This window comes from Gymnogyps californianus, chromosome 1, assembly GCF_018139145.2.
Source record: "Gymnogyps californianus isolate 813 chromosome 1, ASM1813914v2, whole genome shotgun sequence".
Classification (NCBI taxonomy): domain Eukaryota; kingdom Metazoa; phylum Chordata; class Aves; order Accipitriformes; family Cathartidae; genus Gymnogyps; species Gymnogyps californianus.
This window is the reverse complement of record NC_059471.1, coordinates 66,575,247-66,599,186: the sequence shown is the minus strand read 5'-3', so window position 1 is coordinate 66,599,186 and position 23,940 is coordinate 66,575,247. Positions and strand designations below refer to the sequence as shown.

Below are 23,940 nucleotides of genomic sequence, written 5' to 3'. Positions count from 1 at the left end.
AGAGAAATGAACTAATTAAGAAAAAAAAGTTAATTCAGAATTAAGTAGGCGAATCTCCATCTTGAACTGAACTCAACTGTCTTACTAGTTTGAACTCATTCATACAAACCCCCCTGCTCAGCTGGCTGCTCTGCTTCCAGGATGGTCTAAAAGAAGTGGCAGAACATTAAAAGAAATGGGGGAAGGTGTTTCAAATGAAATTTCCTGTTCAACTTCTCAGATTACCTACAAAAAGTAAAGCAGAGCCAAACACCTACGTTGCAGTATGGCTGCTGATGAGCTAGGTATCATTATCTGTATCTTTTCTGGCATTTGCACCACTCGGTAGAATTCACAAATTCAATGCTTTTTAATGCACTTCACACACTCTTTTAGATGCAAAATGTAATTTTTTTTTAACGGCAATGTTAATGTTTCATGTCTTAAGCAAGTACATTTTCATAAAGACAGGCTGGACAAAAGACTTGTTACGCCCTAGCAACTGCATGAAGTTAACTGTTGGGGGATGGCAGGGACACATCGCTGGAAAGTTACCTTTGCTTCACAGTTCAAAGAGAGAAGAAAAACAGACAAAAATTACTGTGGTAAAATAACAAGGATTTTTTTCCAGCCCTGAAATCTGACAATTGTGCAGAAATCAGTTGTAAACTGAGCAACAGTGATTTGTGAAAATTACAGTTTGCTATTACCCACTTCCAGTGCCTTTGCCTCTAACCTCACCAGAAAAAGAAGAAAAATACTTGAGCTCAGATTCATTTGAGAGAAGAAACCACCATTTCCCTCCAAAACCACATGTAATTAGAAGAGCTCAAATAGTACCCTTATGTTAATTTGTGGTGAACCTGACTTCAATCTACCAGCTTATAGGCAATATGGTGCTACCACTGTGTAGCTCTTGAAATCAAACTACATCAGAAAACAGTGCAACTATTATACATATATCACAATTTTGCAAACATAACCTGTACAACACATCCAAACGCAGCAACGTTAAGTCAAGGGAGTTAATTTTAGCTATATAAATGTTCACAACACAAATGTAAGTTAAGACCAATTTTGATTCTATTATTTTTTTTTTCTACCCAGGCTTTCAGGACCAAAGCATTTTCCTCTCTCATTAAAAACATTTTTCAAGCATGATAATGATTATTTCTGTTGCTTACGAGGTGTTCTGCTTTCTCTAGAATATCTATTTTTAGGTACAATTATACATTATTTGCTGTATCCCTGTTGGTTACTTGTTTTGTTCTACTTAATTTCTATAAATAGGACATATGAAACAAAAGAACAACAACAATAGGCTTGCAGGACATGTCCTAAAAGCAGAAGCCCGGACTATGACCTTCAGGAAGTCCCCAGACCACCACTGATTGTCAAGGGCAAATAGAGCCATCCTGCCTTGACGCTGCCTATTAATTTTCAGTTTCTAGTACAGTCATCTGTGGTTATCTTGGGTAGAGATGACTCTGTCCTGCCATGTGCTGTTAGAAGATCGTTGTTCACCGATTATCTTCTCCAGTATTTTCCTGCTGGGACACTTAAGCACACATATACCTTCAAATGCTGCTCAACTGCTTTTCCTTATCAGGACCTCGCTGCTGAAAAGAGTTTAGGGCAGAGTGACCTGAAGTGCTATACATAATAAATTCTGTAAAATTTCAGCTTTAACATCGCTGACCTATAGAAGTCGCTTTCTATATTGCAACTTTAAATACATGGCCATCAATGGAAGACAGGCCCCTCTAGCAAAGCAGTCGCTACTTACAAATGAGTGTTTGGCAGAGCAAGCTACAAAAAGGGCATGGGAAATATAACAAAGTAAAAATCCTACATATAAATTGTGTTTGTATTAAATAATAGTAAAAGCAGTAGGTGGGTTCACTTTTTAAAGTGTCCTTTGTTTCATAATAAACCTGGTGCAGCAAGGAATGATTTTTTTCCTTTATTTGGAATCACTTTTTCTTGCTTCACCCCTGCAAAAGCAGCATCACACAGTTTATTCCTAAATTAGCTGTGTAAAATGTGATTTTCTTCCCTTCTCCCAGAAGTAAATCAAGCCACAGAATTTAGGGCAAGGAGATAAAAGGGAAAGTTTAGGAAGCTAGGTTGGGTTTTGTTATTGTTGCTTTTGGTTTTAGTGAGAGGGAAAGCATTCAAGTGACAAAATGAAAAATTTTACTTCTCTCATCCTTCTTGAAACACAGGTTTAAGGCAAAAATTTAAAACATCTTATTAAAACCAATTCACATAATAACATTCCAGCATCTCAGAATTATATAGATCCAGTCACAAAAAAGGACATGAAAACTTAGGTGAACTCTGAGTGCTACAACTCATAAAAATAATTAAATTTGTACAGAGTAATTTTTAAAACAAGCAACTGGAATTTTAATCACCATCCAAAAAAAGCAGTGCTTTAACTGTAGTATTTTAATAAATTCAGGTCTGTTGGTAGAGTGACTACATCTAATTACCTCAGTCATAACCATTGGAAAATCATCTCTTTCTTCTTCCCCTCTAGCTCACAGTCCTGAAATTTCCGTCACAGCTGTGGAACAGCCTAAACTTATTTGATGGGCAAGTTCTGTCTACAACGGCACGCGCAAGCCCGCTCTCCTATTTCTAGGCTTAAGGAGGGATGCACTGACCTATACAACTGGAATTTAATAGTTTTATGTGTTCTTAAGACAACCAAGTATCTCTTAGAGCAATGAGAGCATTTTCTTTGTCTAATCTTAGTCTTTTTTTTTTATCTAAATTTCTGAAAGTATATTAAATCTCCTTATTTTTGTTAAAAAAATATAAACACTGTTGTGACTATGCAAAGGTCAGGTTGGATGGGGCTTTGAGCAACCTGATGTAGTGGAAGATGTCCTTATCCACGGCAGGGGGATTGGACTAGATGATCTTTAAAGGTTCCTTCCAACCCAAACTGTTCTGTGATTCTATGAAAATGTTGAAAAACATTCAGTATTATTTCTTTTTGAAGTATTAAACAAATGCCACTTGAGTGCCAGCTTCAGTTTCTGTTTGTTGCAAAGAGCAGAAGAGAATGTATCCGTCCTTAAGCGGGTGCAATCAGACCGCACACATTTTACCTGAAATGATTCAAAGGAATTACTTGAGACTGGTCTCATAACATGCAGCTGTAAGGAACATTTGCCAAGTGAGAGGATTATTACTTTTCAGTCTAAAAATGGAAACATCATAGAAGAGCACTGAAGCATATGTCAGCAATTAAAAAAAAAATAAAAACACATCACCACTTTAAATGAAGTAGATCTGCTTCCACCCTACTTCCGTGAGCCTTCATTAAAGGAAAACTTTGTTATTAACTAATTTATAACTGACTCTGGCAACCTATTCAACTGAAACTTCTTTAACAGATTTAGTATCAAAGAAAACACAAATTACCTCTCTAAAATGGAAATTTTTCAGTGGATAAACCTCTACAATTCTAGTAAACCTCCAGTTAGGTGGAGCTCTTCTAAATAGATCTATGCGCCTTGGTCTAAGGCCAGTTTTTACAACAGCAACAGCCCTGCGTTTTGGAGAAACACACATTTTAAAAACATGTTAAATTGCATTAGCTCCACAGGTTAGGTAGCAAAATGACTTAATTGTGCTAAGGAAATAGCACTTTGCGTCCCTAACTTTTGTATACAATTATTTAAACAATAGCACCAACTGTTAAAATTACATGGTCCCAGAGCATCATGATCTCATGTATGAAAGGAGTGGAAAAACAATCCTTGGAAAACTAGCTGTGCTACTGTGAGATGGGACTGGTAAGGTTTGCCTTAAGTCTAGGTAATTTAGCATTTATTCTTTATATTCTGCTACATCTAACTTTTCCCATCACATTTGCAATCTCTTTTGCGTTTGTTTTCTTTTTTTTATTAAGCAGGTAGGGTGACAGAGAAGTGCCAAGCCAAGGAAACTGCAATGCTGTTTCACACAAATTCTAATCAAGAGGCATATTAGTGACTTGGTATCTAAAACCAATCTCAAATGAGAAATAATCAGTATTCTTTTCAATTTGAAAAGGCATTGACAGGGAAAATTACAAAAACTATGAATTGTACAGCTGCTAAAAAACACACACATGCGCACTTGCACGCATGCACACAGAGAAAAGAGTAATTCCCCACAACCCTGTGAAAGACATGCTAGGTTTTTTTGGTATGGCCAGCAAAATTTGGGAGCAGCAAAGAGATTGCTCAGACTTCCAGGAAAGAAGAGCAGGAGATTATTTTGTAATGTTTCCCTAATTATTCTGCTCCTGTTTACATAAGAAAAGGTATTCTCAAAAGCACTCTACCCAACCCCACAAAAAGGAAGCAAGGTAGTTGGATATATTTAGATGACAACGGAGCAAAGAGGTAGGTCTTCTAACCCGAATCTGTAATGCAAATGAAACTGTATTCAGACTATAAGAACAAAATATGATCTCTATGTTGATCAATGTGCACACACAAGATTCAAGAGCATCGTCGTTAAACGGCTTGAATCTACAACTTTGGTTCAAAAGACCTAGCTTAAGTAAAAGTAATCTTGTTTGCAGTCATGTCAAAAGTGAGGTCCTCACGTGAATGAGAGAAAGGCTTATCACAGATTTTGCTTTACTGTTGTGGTGGTTCAGCTATTATGTTTGTACGTTTCTGATAAAAAATTTCTCCTTTCTACTTGCATAATATACTTAACTGGAGTACTCTGAGTATTTGAAATTATGTGTAGACTTCAATGAGGTAGTGGATAAAAGCTTCATTGCATATCCTTTGCAAAGAAAAACAGAATCAAGAAGAATTTATTAAAACAGTCTTTCCTTGAAATGAGAGAGAAGTTTTACTTGCATAACTTTACAAGCTGCATTTTGCCCAGGCTGATCAACAGCAAGTACACTGGCTTAGAAATCAGATTGCAATAACTAAATTTGTACCTGAATGTATTTGAACTACAGATCTCTTAACGAAGGATTCAGTTTTTTCCTTTCTTTTTTTCTTTACTAATATTTTTTGTTTTTAAATCTCTACAGACAGTGGGTTTAGCACAGTGAATATAAAACAGCAGTTAAGCTTACACCTGTGCAAGACAGAAACTGCTAAGTAATACCTCTTCGACTGTCAATACACAACATTGACCATGTCATATCGGCAACAAAAATCAAGTTGATATTTTTAACTAACTGATGCAATATACGTGGCACAGGATCCACTCAGAAGTTCTCAAACACAATTTTACAAACAGGCTCAGCACCCGTGGATACCTCAAAGGGAACAGTTTAACCAGTGAGGTATTTTCAGGTCATTTCCACAGAGGAGAGCAAGAGCACAGCCAAGTAAATAAAGTTACAGAGAGTGAGTAGAAGCTTATTATTTAGAATGATAATTTAAAGGGCCAAAGATATAAGCATTTTGAAAGCTAGTATCAATGCTAACTTTTTCAACTGCAGGAAAAACAACTATGAATTGATAGGCAAAAAGGCAAGTAGCACGAACTTGTATTTGTATTTCCTTTAATGGAAATACTTTGTTTGAAGTTGTTCAATGCATAAAGAGGCATTCAAAGGAAAGGGAGTTGAAATAATTGGTTCAGTACTTATGGTGGCCAAGAGTCTCATTTGCATATCACATAGCTCCTATGATTTAAGATGCATATAAACATAAAAACCTGTCTGTATGCTCTTCTTCTACATTTATTTTAACATACCTGCATACAGCAATGGCAGATAGTTGCAAAGTTGGGTATGAAAGTCACACAGCAACTTTCCAATCAAGAAAAGAGAAAATACTTACGAAAGAAAATATAAAATGTGAATGAAAGACTGTATGGAATACATTTTCCAGAGACTTTTAAATGGACCTTCCAATGTCCTTTGTGAGGATAAAAAAAAAAAAAAGAGGGGGGGGAAGGCAAAACACCCTTTGCAATGCAGAAGAAAAAGTGGTTGCACAAACACTAACTAAAGGAAGAAAAAAGACAGGTGAAACAGTGAACCACGTAGAGACGACATCTAATACAGCCTAGCAACAACAACAAAGAGTAACAATTCTTGCAAAGATAAGGACCTTGTTCCACAGAAAGAAAAAACTCCAAGGGAAAAAGTAAACAGCCAGGATTAAGGTAAAATATTAACTTTGGGGTTTATAAACTTGTTATGTGAATGATTGATTAAAAACCTCATCCACAGCTGGCCCCTCCATTAGATTTAAGCTGAACACAGGACTGCATACTCACTGCTGAGCAAAAGATAGAGCCTTCAGCATCTGTAGGAGTAGCTAGCACCTTGATCTCATTGCACTTTGCTGTATTTACTGAAAAACTGAAGCATTAATATAAGTTTTTGCTTTATTTTGTTTCATTTCAAGCCTAATTTGGATGTCCCTGTAGCATTTCCATTATAATCTAGCAAGATGAGGGACACTAATTACTTTGTACCTGCAGAGGAAAAGAGACCAAGAGAAAGAAGTGACCCCGATTTAGACCAAAACAGCTCGGGAAGGGTACAGCCTTTAGCCGTAGAAGCAGACTAGGTTTCATTCACTATTCAAGCAAGCGTCCCATGAGACCTAGATACATCCTATTAGAGAAACTGAAGAGATTCTCAAATATATGTCGCGTTGCTGTTAAAAAGCCAAAACCCAAAAACTGAAATGCATCTAAGACGTTACACAATTCACCATACCTGCAAAGATCTTATCTACCAAAAGTATTCATAATCTATGGACTTTCATTTTAATGAGTTTTATGCCATGTCCTAAGATTCTATTTCCAAGGCAACTTAGTAATAAGCAAAGAAGTCCCCTTCACATACACTGTGAATGTCTTAAGTGGCATTACAGCAAAGCCACTCGTACGCACAACTGCAAGAACAAACAAATTGTACATAAATTGAGTATCAAAATATTAGCTCTGTTCCTTTCTTCACAGAACCTGTAGCACCACTATTTGGTACAGCACAGAAAATTAATTGTCAGTGTTCAGCAGGAGAATATTAGGATAAAAGAATTGAAGTCCAAAGTGAAATGAAAATGCCTAACAGTCAAATTGCCCAAGAATAATAAAATACAACAGAGAATATAGTCACAGTCCACAGTAATGCAGCTGTCCTACTATTTCAGGCAAACAAGACAGACTTCTAATAGACACGAGGGTAAATAAATAGAAGAAAATAGAATGAGGAACGGCTGCTCTTACTAAGCTCCACTGCATGGTGGATGTAATGAGTGCTGAAGATGCTTGTGGCTGTGCGAACTCAACAATCAAGACGTGAACAATCTCCAGTTGGACTCAATGAGATTTTATTCATCTACTGTAGTCACCGGTTTTCCCCCTCACTTCAGAGGGGCAAAATGTAAACCCTACTTACAGTTTCCTAGATAGGCTGAATCTTGCATAACACTATTATGAGCAGTCTTCTGCCCCTGGATAAGAAGGAAGAGCTTGGAAAGTCAACAAAATAAAGTGCCAGAAAAGAATTGTAGCTTAAACAGCATCATCTCAAATGGAGCACAAACAACCAACTTCATAAACAAAATAATCTTATTTCCAAGTGCTACTACCATCCCATAGAACATACAGTCACTACCGCAGACCCACACTTAGTTTAGCTTGTGTGGCAGGAATAAATTGTAATTAATGGTTAATTATGAGTACAACAAGATTCAATGAGCTCTTGCCAAGCAAAGCAGTACGTTGCTTCATACCCCTGTGTCTCTTGAGCTGATACAGGGAGGGATTCAAAGGAAGAGGGAACAGTCATAAAGTCCAGCTTCAGCCTAGAGAGGTAAATCTCCTTTATGCTGAAGGAGGCAGGGCAGCTCTGCAAAGCCACTGATGCTCTCCCTCTCTATGTGTTGGAGGGAGGGCAGGGCAGGGCAGGGCAGGGCAGGGCAGGGCAGGGCAGGGCAGGGCAGGGCAGTAATTCCAGCAAGTTTGCTGCTGCACACCTGCAAGAGCTTTACAGCAGGAAGGCAGAAAAACAAACTCAAAAGCTTATCAGACATCTGCCACACAGCCTGATCAGTGAGCAAATGCACTATCTCCCTTTACCCATTATCAGCCAGCCGTGGTCCCAGCATTGAGATGGACCAAGCTCAGCAACCAACACTTGCATGGCACAAACACAGGCCTCCATCACCTACCTGGCACAGGTTATCCAGGGGCAAAGACACTCTGCGCTGTGTGAACACAGCTGTGCTGCTTTTAGAGATGGCTTTACACCTAAAAGCAGGTTCCTTTGCAGAAGGCAGGTGGTGATACTAAGCCAAAAACCCTGTTCAGAACTTGATGTTACATGTGCCTGACCCCAGCACTGAGGCTATGGGGGAATGTGGTACCGTGGCGCTTGCTCCACCACTTTGGTCAAGACAAAGGTGTCAGCTTGGGCTGCAGTATCAAACCTGACAGCAGAGCCAGTGGCAGCTGGGGCTGTGGGCCAAGGACTGCAAGACCACAGCCACCACCAGCGCATCCATGCTGCACTCTCCAGTTCTCAGTGAGGGCTGAGTTAGCTCAGAGAGCTCTAGATCAGTGTTTGAGCCCTGTTCTAGCTGCGAGCATTGGGGAGCACAGGGTAAGTACCCACAGCTCCCATAGCACTGACTACAGGAGACTACATGTTCCTCTACCAGTCTCATCAGCACTTCCTTATTTATTTTGACCCATTAATTCTTTTATCCTACCCTCAATTCCATCCCATTATCCTGGATACTGGAAAATTAACTATAATTTAAAATTTCTATTATACTTTTTAAAGAAAATAAATCTTCCTTTTGTAAATCCTTAAATAATAAGTCTTGATAGTCTGTATTTTGAGTTGCTCATAAAATATGAATTTCTCCTATAACGGAGCTCAGAAATTGTGAAAGCACAACAGGCCGAACCATACATCTAAGCAGCGTCTATAGGAGGGAACACCGTAGTCTTACCTGACAGGTAAGCAAATTGTTTCTTTAACTGGTCCTGAATATCTGCAGCATAGAGGGGAATGATATCCTGATGCATGATTTCATCTGTGGAGGAAAAAAAAAAAAAAAATTTGCATTGCAAAGTCATTTTATGTAAAATTTCACAGCAGACATCAAAAAAAAAAATCATCCCTAGAATATAAACACCCAGAAAACTGTCCAAGTTTTGAAAAATATGTGAAAATATTTGGAGACTTTCAAGTGTTTGCCAAGGGCAAACTTTTCTTTGAACAGTATACTGATAAAAGAGTAATGCGGACTTGCTGACACTCAGAAGCAGTACGGGATGTCACTGAACCAAACACTGTAGAGCTAATATTCCTCAGGAATGATGTTAAACAATGGGTTTTTTACATCTCAAATTCAATTTTTATTAAAATCTTCTCAACTCACATGAAAAAGAGAAACTTATGATCCCTCTAGCCTGTTGTCTAGTGTTCAAGTACCCCAAGGCAACAGTGTTCAATAAGGTAGGTAGCACATGCTTGAAAGTACATCCTCACATTGACCACACACATTCGTACCTCAACTGTGAAAAGCATTGCTTAATCTTTTATCTCAGCCCTTCCACTTCAGCTTAATGACAAACATACTGCTTTCCCAAGTCTTTGTTTTCTGCCATAGTGTTTGAGCAGAGGCGTTTCCCACAGTGTATTTCCAGACGTCAAGCGGAAACCTATGTTTCACTGAGCATGATAAAGACTGCATGACAGAGTCGCCTCGTTCATTAAACTATGATCTCATTTCTTTTACAAGGAAACAAGAAGCTTTACTCTCTTGCAATTCCTGAAAATTAATTATTCTACATTTTTAGCCACATTTTTAGCCTCATTGAAAAGTAGCAAAGGGATAACCTAGCATTTTCATTATTTGGTTTTGAACATTTCTTTTAATCTGACATTGTATAAAGAAGTTTTGTTTTTTAATGTACATTGAAATGCCATTAAGATAGACTCAAATCTGACACTCAGAACTGTGAATATGCTCAGGAAAAGTAAGTAAAAACCTGAAAGTGATGTAAGGATAAGTGTCATCTGCCTTGAAATACAAGCTGATCAAACAGAAGTAGAGCTCTGGCCCTCAAGGAAGGGACTTGCTATTACTGAGATCTTTCAAATGCTAGATCTTGAGCAGAGCGCCACTCACTTTTGTAAGTGATTCTCATGTATGTAAAATTCTGAGAACTGCAATTATTTGAGAACAGAAAAAAAACCCACTTTCAGTTACTTCTTCCAGATAAGCAACAACTTATACTAGGAAACAGAACTTCTCTGTTCTCTTCCAGCCAGTCGGGCAAAGGAAGGCCCATGACCACTTTCAAGGTCACACACTGATCAGAGCTATTTTTCTGCATCCGGTGAACTGCTGTTTGATCAGAAGACCTCTGCATACCATGCTGTCAAATCCGTAAGTGGATAAATTTAACTGTTAAGTCGTATTTCACCCAGACCTTCAGTTATGTCATCATCTTAATGTTTTTAAGAGAAAACTGAACACAGATCTTTCAAAAGTCCAATCTCAGATGGCCAAGTCATTTCCAGAAGAGGGGACCCCGCCCTCCAAAGGAAAAAGGATTTTAGATTTTATTTTTGCTGTCAGCTCTTTTTAATATAAGGAGCCCTCCTGCAGCAATGTTTAAGAAATTAAACACCCCTGATTCTGCAAACCAATTCCTGCAGGTGGACCCATTTACCTGAATATAAACTATTACAGGATCAATGCCTAATTTTTTGGTGGGAGATGGGAAAAGGGAAAAGAATGTAATCACTTTGTAATATGCCATCCTGCCTACAGTCACAGGCAGAAATAATTTTCATTATTGCAGCCTAAGCATGTAATAAAATGGGTGTGTTTTGCATATGTAAGGAAATACGTGACACAAAACATTCAAGCAGGCAAGACATGCGTAAGGCAGGGAAACTCTTCATGTTTCCCAGATACATAAGGATCACCAGTTCCTCTTGTATCCATGTGATCAATCCCATTGAGGTCCTGACTTGTGTCATATGAAGACCCAAGTCTAGATTCGATTGCCCCAGTGTTCCCTCTGATAGGAGCAGCAGCTTTTGCAACCAGCACAGGGCAGCCCCACAACCTTGTGGTCAAATACTGTTTCACTGAAAAGACAGTATTTTCCTCCCCCTGGTTTTAAATTCAGTTTTAACTCAAATTGAAGAGCCAGTCCGTTTGCAACTGGAGGAGCAGCACACCGTGTCCGTTTATGGACGGAAAGCCTCCAGAAGCCCTTTCTGCTGTGCTCTCCTCCATCAAAGCACATCTCATCTTGCTCTTGCTGATCTGGTTTCATGACACACTTCTGGAAGCCGAATATGCATTAAGATCAGAGCTGATTTTCAATAATTTGAAACAGCTGAGATAACAAATAGCAGCACAAACCAAACTCCAACTGCAGCTCTTGGAACTGCTGAACAGTTCACATCCAGCAGCTCGACTGGATATGCTTCAGCCCAGTATCAGTGTTCACAGATTTAGCCAGAAATCCCCCTCCAATACACTGTTTCCTTTCAGAGGAGATGCAATTGTAAAAACTCATCACTGTGCATCATTTCCTTCATATTTAGCATCCCTCTAGAAAAGAGAGTTCATCACAGTTTGTTTGGGATTTAATCTGATTTCACTTTAAGTTTGTCCATCATTACTTGAATATGCTATTTCCTTAACAGGATAAGGTAACGAAATGCACGCACGCTAAATAGCATGTGAGGGCACACGCTTGTTACACTCATTGACTTCAGGGAAAATAATTTCTTGGAAATATTCTTTAAATAGAGAACCTGCCACCTGCTACGTTCTTCAGGGACAATTTTGATTTTAGTAAAGCTAATTAAGGACACATTAAAATACAGAATTACTGAATCTCTCTTCACTGTTTTCTAAGGAATTTTTATAGGCTTGAACTCTACTTCCACTTAAATGGATTAAGATTTACACAGCCCATGATTTTCCCTGTTCTGCCTTGACTGCTTTACATAGTATTTTCAAAACAGAGACGTAAGAGGTTGTTTTACTGTATCCAAAATCCATAGCTGAAAAAAGATGCTTATATCAAAACATGCTAGAATATCCAGTCTTTCCTGAACAGCTCATTTAAAGAGTTTTCGAGAGTAGCTTGCTTAAAAGAAAGTCCCTGGGATTTATAGTGCATCTGATATTGTAGGTGCTAATAAACAGTAAAATAAGATTCTGTAAAGTTATTACTGCTTTTTTATTATTATTTAAAACTGAACACATGTAATAGCTGGGAATGCACAAAGATTTTTTTCTAAGCCAACAATTGGAGGTTCTTTAAAAAAACATATTATCTAGCATTTAAATTATGAGTGTAAGAGAGGACAGAAGTGTCATCTTACTAACGTAAAGGAATCGGTTAAATATGTCGTTCTTATTAAAAAAAAGCCTTTCTCTCAAAAAATGGCAACCACAGTCTTACGGATATATCATCTTCTAATTCAATTTTAAATCTTGCTTTGATAGTCCTGTCTATGACGGAGAAAGACGGCTTAGAGGGGCTTGACCCTGTCCCATCAAAGGCACCTGACTGTATTTCAAATTAAGCAGGATGACAGATTTAAGCACGAGGGCACAAAGATAACTTGTGCTTGAATTACCTGGTGCCAGTAAGCCCTGAAGAAACCCGGATCTGAGAAAATGATCAATGTCACTCAAGTCAAGATTTTCACTTATTGGTAAAAGGCTCCTCTTTCTTTTTCCAATCAAACTAAAACTCATCATCATTTGGAGTTCGCCCAACATGCCGAAGCAAAACCGTTTTCACAGAAGACAAGGCTGGAGGGAAGCCTGAACAGACTGCACCTACATTACGTGGAAGGAAGTCTCCGGACACAACTCATGAGCCTCTCATAATGGGTTTAATCCAATTCCCACGAAGCCAGCTGGAATTACACCACACTTTGAGTAGTTCTGCATGAAATTCTATGGCTGTTACTTCATACCAACTTGAAAGCCAACCTGTTTGTACACATACAGACACAATTATGCCTTTCAGCACAGATCCCAGTAGCACACCATAAAGCAAACTACAAATAATTTTTCCTCCTCCTCTTTCTTGCTGACTCAGCAAGATTTTCCTGAAAACGTGTCTATGGCTTCCCTATGAAATTAATGCCTTAAATTGAAGAAATAATGTCTTTTTCTCAACCAGTTTTGTTTTGCTTCTCCTCTGGTACAGCCTACCCATTCAAGAGTTGAATGCCTTTTATGAAGAGGGTCTTCATTTGAAAAATCTCTTCATTAAAGCACCCTCCCATCTGGTAATTGTAAATGCAAGATAATGACTTTCAGAGCAGTCTCTTAATCTCTCTCAGCCTCAAGGCAAATCTTTCATTTCCTCATTCTTCCCTCTTCATCTTCACCCCCAACCACCATCACTAACAGTCAGCTCCTTTGTGTAGCCCCCAAAGGAGGAAGGGCCAGAGCAGCAGAGCTGGTGAAGATAGCCCTCTTCTGCACTAAGCCACATGAAACTAATGAGCTAGTCAAGACACCAAGAGAGCTCTCCAGCTTTAAAACTGAATTTTAAATATCGCCGCTGAATAGTGACGATGCCTGCAAGCTCTGTGCTAGGTGTGCTCACGCACAACAGCTGCAGACCGAGCTCCTCAGGTCCATGTGCTATTTGTAGCCACACCGGGCTGATGACAGGAGTTCATGCGAGTGTTCATAAGCTAAGTATTAAAACCTCACCAGTTCAAAATATCTTCAGGAAGAGTTCATTTCTGTTTTATTTGACTACACTGCGATCAAAACAAGGGGCCAGGAAAAGCGAGCGATTAAACCTCTGGAACTTTCATGCAAAAGACTGCTCTCTGCTAAAGTGTAGTTAGGAAGGAAATTATCACCCAGGTAAAACAGTGCTCTCTCAACTTGTTCATTTCTGGTGAGCTAAAATATCCCAAGCAAGCAGGAAATATGAATTCATCACCTCCACCAGCATGCCAATTGCTAGCACAAATAGAAATAAAGAGCAACCTAGCACTCCAAACAGCTTTGTATGGCACTGGGTGTCCCAAAAATATTTTACATGATACAGATATGTAAGAATTTTACTTGTAAAAGCTTAACAGCCTACAGTCAAGCTACATCTCCCATTTCTTTTCCTAGTCAGAAAAGACAGTTTACTTTCAAGAGCCCTGGTGCATAAAAGAGATGTTCAAGTTGAGATACTTTTTATTTTTAGTGAATCATGCTTTATGTAAGTTCCTCTTCTGTGGCATTGATAACATCAGTTCATTTTCTAGGACTGCATAGCCTATTGCCACAATATGCATAGAATAGCATGTCTATATAGCCCATAGCTACAATAGGCTAGGCTAGAATCCCATACATTTTCAATGTTAAGTAAGGATCTAGTTGAGTAAAGACTTGGAAGCGGTACTGCCAAAGAAAACCTAAAACCGTAGGAGAGATGTTCCCTCTATTATAAGCCTGTGCACAGTGGACAGAGGCACTTATTGTTTGAGTGGTGTTTTTAATGACTCCTGCATCGGAAGCCCTGACCATTCAGATCTTTCACAGAGTCCATGATATTTCTGCAGCACTTTTCATAATCCGTAAGTTTTGGTAATATTTAAATGATTCAATTGAAATTAAACTTGATAACTCTGCTCGTTTAACCATACCTGAAGAACACAACCACTTAGAAGAGACATAAATTAATCCTGAAATGCTGCAATTCCAGTATTTAAATACAAGGGATGAGAACTTGTCATGTGTGAAATAACAGAAAAACAAAAAAACCTTTGTATTATATAGATGCCTCCTGAACCACCTGCTTTACCCAAGTAATTCCTGCTTCCTGTAATCACAATTAAAGAAAAAAAAAAAAAAAGTCTGTGTTTCTTCTTTGAGATCACAGGCTTGGAGCTTTGGCACAGGACCATCTACAAAACTATGAGGATGATGGTTTGGTTTCATGTAGGGAGATTAATCACTGATCCTTCCTTTAAAAAAAAAAACTTGAGGTGTACAGCAAATGCAGTGCTGCTGGGCTGGCACAAGACGACAAGAGGTGTAACAGTCCCCATTTTCTTGACTCAAATTATGAAATAGCTGCTCAAAAGCATACTTTGACAGCCAACCAAGATTTTTGTTTCTTTCAAACTCTTCTCTAAAATTTTTGGATTTGTCCACTTATTATGCATGTCAAAGGATGTATTTGTCTTTGTTCTCTTCCTTCTTCCACCTCCACTTTTGCAAAAGGCAATAAAGGTGTCATAGTTTGCCTAAATAATACCACCTCAAAGCACAAACGTCAGAGGAAATATAATCCTCTCGCTTCCCTGTATAGTAGATGTACTCACAGGATACTATGAGTGCTAAAAACTACATCTTCTTCCTCTTCTGCTTCATCAGTCACACCTTCTTGACACACATACTCTGTAGTTCCACAGCTTCTCAGGGATCAGCATTAAGTTTGGATATGGCTTACAAGAGTAATCAAATACTAGCTGATCTGTAACTAGAAGAAAACTATGTAATAATTAGGAAGGCAATCTAGTGACCAACACAAGACCTAATATTTCTTCATACTTGAAGAAAATCTAAAACAAGACAAATCATATTAGGAGCTATGCAAAAAAAAAAAAAAAAAGGGAGGGGTAGATTTTGCAATTGTTGCAAGAAATCTGAAAGTGTTACCAGTTATAGCATCTAATCTGTTTTACCATGCTTTTGCTCCATACAGTATTTAAATGCATGTAATCTGTTTTGGTGAGAAAGAGATGTTCTTTGTGCTATTTCAAGTCATGGTAATTACTCCCTTCCCAAACTGAGAAGGAAGGGGAACTTTGAATCATGCCACACAGCCATATTATAGCATAACTCCTTGTCAGCCACAAAGCGGACTTAGAGATAAAGGGCAGCAACACCATCACATGGACTTACCATCTAAAAGCAAAAATTCACCTGGTGCATATGGCATGCTCTTAGTATTGCAACAATAATATTCTTCTCATCCTCTTTCTAGGATGTCCTGAAGAAAGCCAAAGAAATTTTATTTGCCCGCTGGTAAACCCTTTTCTGTTCTTGCAGGACAGTTTCAGACTGCTAGGAACCACGTCCCCAAAATAGGGTTAACAAATATTGCCAAAACTGCAGCATCATTAAGTCCTTAATACTGCAAATCATGCTGAGTGTATAGTATAAAAGTATTTCTAAAGTATTAGATGTACTTAGTCACCAACAAGAAGCAGATTTTGCAGAAAGCTAAGATTTTTTTTTTAATGGAGAAATATCAGATACAGTCTGAGCAGCAGAGAATGCTCCCCTAGCAAGCACTCAAGTGATAAGAAGGCGATTGACCCAGATGTGTCTCACTTAGTACTTTACGAAGCAAGCCTCCACAGAGTAACAAAAATGTTCGATTTTGCTAACTGCATTTAATAAGACTTAATGCTCTGAGAAAATTATTATGGGAATTTTGCTTTCTAAGTACTAAAGCCTTGCAAAGAAGGGGAAGTCTTACAAATACAGAAAATAGAAAGATCAACTCTGAATAGAAGAACTACGTGCAAACTATAGGACTCATCTTCAGTGTGAGTTAAAAACTAATGATGCAATCACACAGCTTAAACACATATGCCAAAGTGGACATCTTTTCAGGCAACCAAACCAAAGATTCTTCTCCACTGAAACCATCTGCTTTCAACCCTCTCTCTGCAGAAGAATACATATCTCAAAGCATGCCCCAAAGCGTTGACTGAAAAGTCAACATGCACAGGACCAGCTGCAGGAGTACTTGGCTATTCTACTAAACGGAATGCTATTTTTCTGTGATATTTTGGAAGCAAGACAGGATTTCAAACAATGCGTGATTTTACTCTTGATCTGAAAATTAAAATCACTTTTATAAAACAGCAAAGTGGTAAAATCTAATTGGTTATTGGACACATCTATTCTGGAGAGAAATTATACTTCCCTTACTCAAGGAGGAATACCAATACACACAGCTAGAGTACAAGCCTGCACAGCACACTGCTTGAAACACTGGAAACAGGACTTGATGTTAATCACAGCATTAGGCTGCAGTGCTAACAATTGTGAGGTTGTCACAGAATGGTTTGGGTTGGAAGGGACCTTCAAAGATCATCTAGTCCAACTGCCCCTGCCATGGGCAGGGACGTCTTTCACTAGATCAGGTTGCTCAAAGCTCCATGCAACCTGACCTTGAACACTTCCAGGGATGGGGCATCCACAGCTTCTCTGGGCAACCTGTTCCAGTGCCTCACCACCCTCATAGTAAAAAAAAATTCTTCTTTATGTCCAATCTAAACCTACCCTCTTTCACTTTAAAACCAGTGCTACTTGTCCTGTCACTGCAGGCCCTGGTAAAAAGTCTTTCTTGAATTTTGTCATTTCAACGATATGGAGGATGCCTAGAATCACTTCTAACGAACAATATATTTTATGGTACTCTGACACAAGCAGACTTTTCCATAGAACTTTACATCTATAAACTAATGTTTTGAAAGGGGATGTGTGAAGCACTCCATGGGCGTGAGAGAGAAGGAAGAGCTAAGTGTTCACCAAGTGGCTTACATGGAACTGAGTACTAGTTTTCAGCTAAGACACATTTACTTGCAGCTGTTTGTAAACTTCCCAGTTCTTGGGACTCTGACTACAGATGACTTACAAAGGCGAGGTTGCTGAGTTCATAACCAAACTGGCTGCCCCACCTTACTACACAGACGACAGAGTTGTTAACGAAGAACCTCTTGAAGTACTGTGGCTTACTGCCCAATACTATTAAAAGACGAAACCCGTCACATGTCTCTCTAAAGCACTGCTAATATTAACTGCTTCAGGTAATACAGAGGCAGGACATGGTTCAGTATCTCTCACAGGCAGCTAAAGAGTCCTTTAACGCAATACAGTCAGGTCTGCTGCTCACATCCAGTGTTTTGCAGGAAGCATGTTAGAGGTCTGGCAGGAGCCTCCCCTCCTTTGCTTTACAGGCCCCCATTTTCACCTCTTTGAGGTCTCAAATTAAGCACCCATTCATTATCCAATCTGAGAATTGGGCACATGGCTGTAATGACTAATCAGGTTCTGCTAAATAAAGCTCTGGCCCTGTAAGCACAGAGTTATTTTTGATGGAAACTGACTGTGCAAAACAAATCAATGAAGATATAATTTATTGGATTCATTTCAGTGTCTCATCTGCAAAAACCCATTAGATTCTGGTTCTGTAAGTGCAACAGTCTAACTGGATGTTACCTCTATTTTGAGAGGTTGTTTTGCTAAACTTTAAGTTCAAAGACTGACAGCTTTCTCCTAAAAATCTGCCCTTTTGAGCATACAGGGAAATCACTTAGAGCTTCCTGGAACAAAAAAATTCCCTATTTTGTGTGTGCCAAGTACAAAGTAGATGCATGTTAAAAAAGTTACAACTTGCTGTTTGTTAAGAGAAGCCATGGTCCATAAATCGTCTCAAGTGAAACACAAAATCGTTGCTTAGAACTTAAAACCAACAAAAACCTGTCATGTTCAAACTGAGAAGTGAATAGATACATCACTCAGGCTGAATTAGATGACATCCACAATTTCTCTCACCTAACTGAGTATAAAAACAGAAAACGAGACTAAGTACAGCGGAGCTGAACTCTGCTTGCTACAATTCCACAGGCTCTGTGGAATGAAGGTTTGTAAAAGCAACGGTCTTTAAAAAACACCATGAGCGACTGCTCTTCCATTTTCAAAGGCTTTGCGTCTTCTGCACAAAACAGAAATGCAGTAGTGCTGCATTTTGAAGAGAAAAGCCATGTAAATGAAAAAAAGTTCTGAATACCTGATGCTTAGAGAAGTGCCTGAGACACACCATCTATAAAAGCATTTGAAGAAACAAACATATAAGGCTTCCTTCATTTCAAGGTAACACAGTAATGATGAGAGGCAGAATCTCTCACACATCATGTGCAGTGAAGAGGCTAAAGAGCAAACTACGACCTTGAACTTCCCTGGTGGTGGGTATTCTCATCTGAAGTCTCATTTGACCTCCTGGATAGTCTGCTCCTTTGAGACTGAAGGCAGGTTAAAATAAACAAACAAAAAGCCAAAGGAACAAAAAAAAGTCACATCCATGGTTTTAAGACAGGGATTTACTTTTAAAAACCTGGTCCTAGGTCCCAGTAAGTACCAGGTTTCAATGACACCACTGAGGTGCTCTACAGAAGTTTGGAGCATTTAGTTTTTAAAGGACACTAACACTTATTAGAAAGGAGTGAATGTCTTCACTGAAACTTTGCACAGCAAAGGCACAACAGGCAACAGTCAGATGCTGCAGCATGGGAAATTCCAGCTGAATACAAGGGGAAAAAATTCACCTGAGAAGAGCCAAGCACTGGAACAGGCTGCCCAGCAAGGCTGAGCAATCTCCACCCTCGAAGATACACAAAATTCAGATGGACAAGTTTCTGAGAAACCTGCTTTAACTTTAAAGTTAATCTTGCTTGGAGCAAGAGGCAGGACTAGGTGGCATCCAGGGGTCCCTTCCAACCTAAGTTTTTCTATAATTCTGAAGGAGTTCCCTGGTGACAAGTCCCCAAGCCCACCTCATAATCCTGGAAAGAAAAGAGATATTTCCAACATAGATATCATGGCCTTACAACAAACGAACACACACAAACTAAACTGTGTACTAAATTCAGTATATTGACTTTAAAAATGAATACAGAATAGGGTAAAACTTAGGTATGTTGACACACTTGCTGAATCTCAGGCTAATAAAATCTGTCTACAACCATATATTACATGGTATATCAATTTTCTGGAAAACAAAATTAAAACAAAAAAAGAAAACTATGGCAATAGTTTTTCCAAAGGAAAGAGGAAATATCCCAGAGTCATGATGAAGTAGCTCTGCTTTCTAACAAAATCCAGCCAATAATTTGTTTCATAAGAACTGTTCACAACCCTCCAGAAGGGTCCCATGTCAACAACTAAAAGCTTCGCAGGATACAGAACTATCACCTAGTAGCAGATCCCTTCCTGCTGCAGTACTATAGCTCTGAGAAGATCACATCATACCTGTCTCATAGGCAAACAAGCATGGTACTGACTTGTCTTGTTTTGTTCCTTTCAGACAAAGCTTTGGCATGTTCTTAACACTGAGATGTAGCAAATGATGGTGATTCATCCACTGCACCATTTGTTCCCCGACACGCGACTCCCAAGTGCTGCGCCTGACTCCAGCAGCTGAAGGGAGTCCACCTTCATTGCAAATAAGGCTGAGACAGCCAGATTTTAAGAACGTTCCCCTCAATTACAAGCACACACAGAAGATCTCTGCTGGGACTCCAGTCATCCTCTTGTCACATTTCCCCTACCTACAAAGAAAACTAGGAGAACCTCCATGAGGGATCCTCCATGAAATCCTGTCCCTTGGAGAGATCCTGCTATCTCCTGGGGATCCGCAGCCACAGACAGGCAGCGCTGGCTCCACACCCCGCTACTGCAACACCCAAATTGTGTCAGAAACTTTTTAGTCTTGCAATGTAACTACAAGCCAGGAGGTGCTTTCATCCCCATTTGGATGTTGAAAACCAGAACCAGCACTGCTCACAACTACCTGTGCAGTCTTGAAGCAGAACAGAGACTTGAGTCCTGTGCCCATATCCCAAACCCATCCTCTCTTTTCAGTTTGTCCACCCTTTTTGCAATCTCCCTACCCTCACTCCCAGACATGGACTGACAAAGGAATTCCCCAAGAAGACATTGTTTTCCTTGGAAATTTTCATAGGGTTGAGAATGGAAAGATGGGTATCTGAGACCTCCCCTTCACTTTCATTTTCTCCTCTCTGCTGACTGTAGGCACAAAAAATACCCCATACAGTGCTCAGGAAGAAGAGGAAAGAACAGTGCCAGGGAAAGGGACAACCCTTCTGCCCACTTTGAACACAAAATATTTCAACAGTTCTCCAGGAAGGAGTGATCTCTGGCACACTGAACATGCCCACAAGAAATGGTGGCAGTCAACAGACGAAAAATCAAGCCTTGGCAGTTGCTAACAAAAGCAGCCCTGCTCACTTATTTCTCAATAATCAAATACAAATTAGAAACCCCTGTTTTAAACGTGGCAACTTACACAAATAGTCCTGGCATGGCTACATATGCACGACCATGATTTGACACAAAACACTCCCTGGTTCTGCAGTTTAAAACAGATATTCATCCTCTCGTACAGTAATCAGCCGTTTCTTAAACCCACCCCTCCCCTCTAAGCACAGACGAGGATGCACATAAAGACCAAAAGTTACTCAGACTGATTAATCCCTCCACCCTTTCCATCTGGCTAGCCTCACCTTTCTTAAATCTTTCATTCATTCCTCCTAAGCAGCATGCCTTTTGGTATTACCCCTAGTAGCATGGGGCACTACTGAGAAGCAGAGCACTCAGACTCACATGTTGATAATTTAATTAGTGATACTAATTAAAGATTAGTAAGAAAATCCACCCTCTACATACCTGTTTCATTTAAATCTGACATTTCAAAAGCAACAACGTTGGAAGGTTACCAGTCCATGGACTCAGTGCTCTTTCTCTGGTCCTCCTCTGCAATAGTCATGCGTACCAAAAGCAGAAAAGAGAACTGGAAATGTGAATTCAAGCACCAGAATAAGGAAGCAATTTTTGCTTGTCCCTATTCCACAAAACACGCTTTCAGTTTTGCGATGGACTATAGCTGCACTATTAACAGCAGATAATATCCCCACTATTTCATTATATCTTAACAGAAACAACATTCCTATAGAAAGCTCTGACTGAAGGAATTTAAGAAATAATGCATTTTAGATTAACGCTCCTATACTAACAACTAGGGGATGCCAAATTATATCCTGCAAAAGAAACTATGCTTTTTCCCTACCTCAAATAGGGATCAGAAGAAATTATCCGTCTGATATTTACATAAAATGCAATGAATTGAAAATTAAAACCCACTGTAATTCAGCAACAGCAGGACAGCTCTCTGCAACAGCAAATTCTCCTTGTAAGCTTTAGCAGTGGTTCTGATCACCATAATCACTGCGTGAGCAAATCTTAAACAAAGTATCTTCCGTGTAAAATACAGGAATAGATTTAGTGGATATGTCTGATCTACTGAGAAATACATCCACAAATAAAAGGACACACTGCAAATTTACACAAGGACAGAACACACACACCTGTAACAATAAATTATATTTATACATGAACGTACATAAAAAGAGTACAACTTCTGCCTTTCTACTAAAACACATCCCATTTTCCTCAGGAGGATAATGTTATCTGACAGAGTTCCTGCCTGACCTGCAATCAAGTAACTAAGAAAATTTGAAAAACTAGACACACCTGTGCTTTTCTTCAGGAGAAGCCACAATTCAGCAATATCTTTGTAGAGCAAGGAGATCAGGCTTAAGGTCATGTTGCTTCTAATCAATTTAGTGCAAAATAGTTCCGCAGACAGTGACCTATTTATCTGTAAGCCCGTCTTCAGTGCAAAATGAGAGCGCAAAACTCCATCTTTCAGTCAAAGCCAAGCCATCAGGGACACAATACCTTTCTTCAAATTACATGCAGAGCAACTGTGCCTGTCAGCAGGCTCAGAGGTCCTCTGAAGGGCTCACTGGTTGCTGGTTACCACTTCTTGTCTTCCTGCATAAAGCACTGGCATGCATTAGATGCAAGCCGTTCGCTTTAAATGTGAACACATGCACTGTTCAAACATTATCAGAGTAAGAATGCATTAAAAAATTAATCCTAAGTGTGCCTTGTCAAGAACCTCCCTTTAAGAGCCCTAGTTTTAAAAAATGATGATCCAGTAAATCCATCCTCATCATCTTTTTCTACCACCTGCCCAAGGGGCAGATGTCCTTTTCCAATGAACCTGTGGTTAGAAAGCTCCCCAGAAATGCATCCAGCGTTTCCTATTTGTGAGGGAATTCTCACCCATACGTCTTTGGTGGAACCGAACCGGGGTGCTTTCCTTGGTGGTAAACCCATCAAGCACCTGTCCCCTATGAAGGAGCCTACCCAAAGCAGCAGGAATTGCCAAAAGGACATGTATTCTACTAATGTGACATTGTAAGTTGAAGTATGTACAAATCTTATTCATAAGACAACGGGAAATAAGGGAACAGATGATGAAATCAACTAGAACCAAAGTATTCCATATGATCTCTCAGACATGAATGCTGAACCGTCTTACTTTACTTGATCCTTTAAAGTAATTGTCTAGTGACGGACTACCTGTTAATTAATACACTTGAGATTAGTTACTGGCCATCCAGACTCACTAATACAAAGAGTGAACAAATGAGCGGGAGTGACAGCAACCACCATATGAAAACAAATGGATTGTTTTTCTTCACTGTGTTATAAGAATCCTTTCCCAACAAGAGGGGTCAAGGAAACAGGACAGCAAGGATAAAAAGCTTGGATTGATGGTTACATCTGTTCACAAAAATCCCATTTGCAGATGGGGAAAAGCTCCATTTCTGCTTCAGCACTCCCGGCCATCAACCAATCCCATAAAAACAAACCCAGGTCACCCACAGACCACACCAGAGGTTATTTTCTGAAGTGCCCCACATTTGTGTTCTTACCGCTCATCTGCCACAGGGCAGGAACTGTTGATAATCTCAAACCAGTCAGATGTATTATAATAAATCTACCATCTATATAAGCAGCTCTATTCAGTGCATGGCGTTAAAACGTGACATGAAGAATATAATTGAGGTAATTTATTTTAAATTCTGCTATTTCATTTTGGGGCCCATTGCATTTTGTGCTACGTCAAAATACAAGAGTTTCCTAAACAATATCAGATGTTTTTAATTAAAGGTAGATTTAAAAGAAATAACACTCCTGAGAAATGTTTTACTTAACTGTTCTGTATTTTATGAGGTCATTACTAGCATATTGGATTTTGAAGAGAGTTCAAAATTAGTGAATGAGT

At 39.2% G+C, this 23,940-nt stretch overlaps 1 protein-coding gene across 3 annotated transcripts in view; it reads right to left on the bottom strand.

Annotated features, from left to right (window-relative positions):
• The window catches only part of MCF2L (MCF.2 cell line derived transforming sequence like), a 167,333-nt gene that overhangs the window by 61,356 nt on the left and 82,037 nt on the right, over positions 1–23,940 (bottom strand). For all 3 annotated transcript variants that reach the window (XM_050895905.1, XM_050895914.1, XM_050895922.1), the window contains one exon: positions 8,931–9,014. In XM_050895905.1, the coding sequence (XP_050751862.1) occupies positions 8,931–9,014 (84 nt within the window). The remainder of the gene's footprint in view (positions 1–8,930; positions 9,015–23,940) is intronic.